Source organism: Montipora capricornis, chromosome 4 (genome assembly GCF_036669925.1).
Source record: "Montipora capricornis isolate CH-2021 chromosome 4, ASM3666992v2, whole genome shotgun sequence".
In the NCBI taxonomy this organism is placed as follows: domain Eukaryota; kingdom Metazoa; phylum Cnidaria; class Anthozoa; order Scleractinia; family Acroporidae; genus Montipora; species Montipora capricornis.
In genome coordinates, this window is record NC_090886.1 from 54903841 (window position 1) to 54909281 (window position 5441).

The 5441-nt window shown below is 41.3% G+C and overlaps 1 protein-coding gene across 2 annotated transcripts; it reads left to right on the top strand.

The window, feature by feature from the left end:
• Nucleotides 1-552: 552 nt before the first annotated feature.
• Nucleotides 553-4847, top strand: LOC138047521 (protein starmaker-like). Of its 2 annotated transcripts, none has more exons than XM_068894406.1 (2): nucleotides 553-654; nucleotides 2598-4847. In XM_068894406.1, the coding sequence occupies exons 1-2, from the start codon at nucleotides 648-650 to the stop codon at nucleotides 4136-4138; spliced, it is 1548 nt and encodes a 515-aa protein (XP_068750507.1). In that variant the 5' UTR covers nucleotides 553-647; the 3' UTR covers nucleotides 4139-4847. The 2 variants fall into 2 exon arrangements, with proteins under 2 accessions (XP_068750507.1, XP_068750505.1); XM_068894404.1 differs by lacking the exon at nucleotides 553-654 and adding an exon at nucleotides 1837-1996.
• Nucleotides 4848-5441: the final 594 nt, after the last annotated feature.

Here is a 5441-nt window from a genome sequence, read left to right on the forward strand (position 1 = left end):
TATCAACTCCGTTGATAAAACCAAAACTTTTGTATGCCACGTCCCCACCGACGCAGCACCACATTCATAGTTTTATTTAGGTTTCGAAAAGAATAACATACTGAAGCGTCCAGAGTCTTGCTATTTTGCGTCCTAAAAGTCAAAGAAACTAAGCCTTTGGACTACACGTGTGATGATTGAGATCTCTTACGCGTGCTGTACTCAATAAAAGGGTGTTGAGTTATGGACAGCGTAAATGGGAAAAAGAGCAGTGTAAACAATAAATTTACATTAGAATACTCTACAGACGTTCAAGAATAGACACGGCCAGTTTAATTATCTTTCCGAACCTCGCAAAAGTTATGCAAGTCTGCCGGGATTGTGATCACGATCCACAAACGCAAGAGAACTACCCTGCTTTTAATAATACGGTTTTTATATGTTACTTCAAATAAGCATCTATAAATGCAGGCACGAAGCGTTGGCTATTTTAATAAACGGTCTCGTCGCGTCTCGTTGCTTCAATGCTTTCAAGTGATAATCACTTTAAGATATTCATGTTAATAGTTGCAAACCGCGCCTTTTTATCAACACACCAAGTCACGCATCCACTGACACTCAGTCGCCTTTATTTTCAAGCAACCAAAGTTGACGCAAACGCAATCGAGATGAAAGGTATGTCGTGTTCTAAAAGACAACTCTTCATGAACTGTGCAATTGAGCAAACGGTAGCCACTTGACTTGACTGCCACACTGTTGGCGCAAAAGCCGCGTGCATGTAGCGTGTCTTCTCTTTCTCAATCATGCCGTGAAATTAATCCGCAGTTAAATAAGTATTTGTTTAAATCACGCAGTTTGAAGTAATTTTACTCTTCTTGGGATTCCAGAGGGGTACATAAATGATAAATGATTTTATAAAATATTTAATCCCACGAAAACCTTTGGTAAAATCACTCCACAAGCGTGAAACTCATCGCGTGCTCGCCACCTTGCAAAGGATAGTTTCACGCAATAAAAGTCGGCTTTAATGATAATGAATCAAAGCCAATCACTTTTGTGGACTTTTATGGACTTTTATGATTTATCTTGGACCATTCTGACTGATAGTAACGAAATATTCGTTTGCAATCAATTGTTGTTTGAATGAGTTTAATGCAAATTTCTTTAATCGCTGCCGAAGTGTTGCCAATTTATTCCTCGTGATGTAACCTCAGAGACAATTTCAAAAAAGCAAAAACTCCACAACAAGCATCATTGGAGCGAACAGATTATCGTCGGTAAAGAGCCTCTATCGCTCTCTTGGCCGCATAGATTTCAAAATGTGAACTGACAAGGGTTGAAAAGAGTGTGATATCATTTAAGCCGACAGGTGGAGCATAACAAACCCATAAAACTCGGCAATTGATGAGAAAAGTCAATGACTTTTTCTAAGAAGACCAGAGAGAATTAAGAAAAAGGAATTTATTTTTGTCAATTTCCCCTTTACCCGTTCTGTTGGCCGTTATTTGGGAAATTGGGAATTGCATGTTACGGCCGTTCCGTTTCCGAATTTGCATTGTCCCGTTTTGCATTGTCTTCCGGCGTTCCAAGATCATGTATCTGGCCGGCTTCCTCTTCAAGTGCGAACTGGAGGCCTTCTTAACAGCGAGAACATTGGATGTTAAAATGTTCGAGTTAAAATGGAGTTGGGAGACGAGTTTTTCAAACAGATTTTTAAAAACCGAAAGATTAAAAACCCTGTCAAAAGTAGTAATTACCAAATTTGAAGTCATTTATTTACAGAGAGGTCAAGAGGTGTCTTGATTGCTTCAATAGCACTCTTAATCCTTGATACGACGTAGGATTTGAGAAGGAAGCGAATATAAGCTGTAATTTAAACCCTTGAAAGCAGACGTTTGATGTCTCCATCGTTAAACATATTCTCTCGCTACACAGCAGAAAGAGTAAGAAAAACCAGCAGATAAAGAAAAACCGGACCTTGGAAAGGAAACTGTGATGTTATCTACTTGCAAAAACGGTAAACCTTCCTTGAAGTAGCAGAGAATTCGTAATTTCATCATCCGTTACCATACGTTTATGGCCGTCGCATCTTAATCACGAATGTGAAAACTTCGCAAAAGTAAAAGTAAAGCAACCATACTAACGTCGATATCTCGTAACAGTAATTCAACTGACAAATCTGAGGTCGACGGTGCGCTCATTTAACTACCCCCTCGCCGTCAGTGCTCCGTTTTACGGGTATTTAAAGCTACACAGAACGGCAAGACGTCGAAACAAGGATGCGAGATCCGGGAGTCGAACTCAGGACCTCTTGCACTAAGGTCGCGCACTAACCGACTGTGCCATCCTCACAGATCTGTCCGGAAAATCAATCAATTCCTGTACGTTTACAGCCGTTGAAACTTGAAGTCGACTTTGGAAATGATGATCTCCACTCGAACGTTTAAATAATTATTCAGTATACGTTTATTGTGGTCGCATTGAATGTGTTCTCTGATTCTCTTAACACATTTGAAAATTCAGGCTTAAATTACTTTACAGATTTGTATATAATGTCAAGTATGATTTGACTTTTATGTCCTAAACATTTATTTTGCTTTGTTATTTTTATCTACAAGCCTTCTTTAGATGTTGCTGTCCCTGCTGTCTTCGCGGGGAACCAGAGGAGAAGACGCGTGTGAAGGTGTCTTACGGCAGCTCTGGCTCACCAAAACAAGAACCAGAAGAAACAAGGGCTTTGCTCAAACCTGAGGAGAAACATGACGATGCGATAAATGAAAACGGGGATACAGTAAAAGAGAAGGAAGAGCAGCCTTCGCATCAGAATCAAAACGATAACGAAGTGGGAAAGGAGCATAACAAAGAAAATGCCGACAAAGATGACGCTGAGATTACGAATGGAGGCGTTAACAAAGACACCAATGCAGACGGCGAGAAGGGTGAACGAGTGGCGATGAAAACTGTGACAACAGCTGCAACAAAAACGACCAAGGCGGGCGATGAATCATCGAAAAATCTAACGAGAGACATGTTAGAGAAGACACAAAACAAATCAAACAGCAATGAAGACGAGGAAACTGAAATCGTGGAGTTCGTGGACAAGAATGGACGACGCGTAAGACGAAAAATTGTGAAAAAAGTTGTAACAACAACTATTTCAACAAAGAAAGGTTCAAACAAAGATAGTTCCAAACCAGAAACCGTGACTGGTGGTGATAACGATGGTGACAAGTACAGCTCGGTATACAAGAGCACTGTCGTGACTAAAACGACAGGAGGAGGCGAGAAAGGAAGTGTAGTCGAACGCTTTACGACGTCCTCAGACGACAAAGACCCGATTATGGTTGTTAAGAGAGACCGTCAAATTAACATGCCCGATTGGATGGAAGAAGGCAAATCGCCAGGAACAAAGTCTCAAGATAACGATGGTGACAAGTACAGTTCGGTATACAAGAGCACTGTCGTGACTAAAACGACAGGAGGAGGCGAGAACGGAAGTGTAGTCGAACGCTTTACGACGTCCTCAGACGACAAAGACCCGATTATGGTTGTTAAGAGAGACCGTCAAATTAACATGCCCGATTGGATGGAAGAAGGCAAATCGCCAGGAACAAAGTCTCAAGATGTCAGTAATTCAAATATCAGAATTTTTTTGAAATATCCCGGAAATGACGCCAAAGACAAAAGAGAACAAGACGAAATAGCGAACGAGAGCAAGATCCTACCTGAAGTCGCGAAACAAGACAAACCCGATATTTTTCTCCTTGATCTTGAGAATGTGGTGAAGGAAATAGAGAAGGAGAAATCAGAAGTGAAAAAGATGGACCAGGAAGTGAAACCGGTAGCACCAGAACCTACTTCCGGTAGCGATGACGAAGACGAAAGTGAAGACGAAGATGAAGAAGGAGAATACGACGAATTCGAAGAGGAATTAGTAATCATAGAAGTCAATAGAAAATATCGTTATCCCAAGGGACTGGAGGTACCAAAGTCAGAGCCTGAAAAAGTCGGAATACCCATTGAAGACCTCCTAAATGTTCCCACAATGCAATTGGAGCAAGAATCGGCTCCAGATGAAAAGTTGGTGATCGAAGAAAAAATCGTGCCCGTTGAATTTGATATTGAATACACTCCCACGACAAGACTGGACTTTGATTAACAGTACACCTACAACTCTGCAGTCTCATCAAGTAGGTTTCATGGTCGCTATAGATATTATGCTTTTATTTTGAATGACGATAAAGGAATCCGGATTTCAGTACCAAGAGAGTCCCAAAGCGCATTCCCAGTTCACCTTCTTGGGAGCGAAACGTTGTCAATTACGTGGGCTGATTATAATTTTCTATAAATTAATTTCACATTAATCTTTCATGAGGGACCTGTTAACACAGGAACTTGATCAGAAGCCCTTAGAATCACAATAGAGACTAGCACTACCGTAGTTCAAGTTATGTACGCCAGATTTTTTACTGATAGAATGGAATCGATACTACGCAAAGATAAGGGTGACAACTTGTATTTTGGCAGCGAATCTGGAGCAGCTCTTGTGAGACTGGATGGAACTTCAAGGTTGCGTGTAGGTCAGATAAGAAGTATATGTGTTTGGTGAACACTGGAAGGATGCATGCAGTGTTCGCATCATTAAGCTATTGGTAATTTTGCCGGTTTATTAGCATCCGACGGGCTTTCGTCCATTGTTCCACAAGGGATCGTCATCATTTTACACAAAATCTCAGGTTGAAATGGCAATTGCACGTGGATTGAAAATTGATAATTAAGTCGTGCGAGAGTGGCAGTAATAATTTGATCTTTAAAAGTTAAAGTAGCATTGTTTGCAAAACGTGTTTCAAAAGAAGAGTTCAATTTAATTTCGTACATTAACTGATTTAATGTCGGTATCGGTGGATGTCGAAGGTACCGCGCTCTTTCAACCCCCCCCCCCCCCCTCCCTTCCTCTCTGTCAGTGCTCCATTTTACGGGTATTTAAAGCAAAAGCTACACGGATCAGAGGAAAGTCGAAATAGACGTTGAAGTCACAGAGGATCGAACTGGGGACCTCTTGCTCCGAATTCCGCGCACAACCAACTGAGCTACGCCCGCTTCCTTTAACGAATTCTCACGGCTGGACTGGATCTAGCATGAAATGGAGGCTAATGCGGGCAAATCTTTTCAAATGCAAATTAATTTGCCCGCATTAGCCTCCATTTCATGCTAGATCCAGTCCAGCTGTGAGAATACGAAACTGGCCTATTTCCGTAGGTTGCCAAGAGTTAATTAGATAAGGTGTTGATCTATCACTTTGCGGCCTTGCATAGTCACAAATGAATTTATTTTTAGATACACTTTCTGCGCGAAACAAACAAAGGGCCGCCAATTTGAACCAATCAGAAGACGCCATGTCACGCGTGACTGCTTCTGCCATGTTTTTTTCCGTGGACATGACAACTGATTTTCGCGGGAAC

Excerpts from the sequence above, each read along its gene's own strand:
- LOC138047521 (XM_068894404.1), top strand. The coding sequence starts at position 1,975 with ATGTTATCTACTTGCAAAAACG. Across the intron at positions 1,997-2,597 it reads GTTATCTACTTGCAAAAACG|CCTTCTTTAGATGTTGCTGT; the intron begins GTAAACCTTCCT and ends TTTATCTACAAG.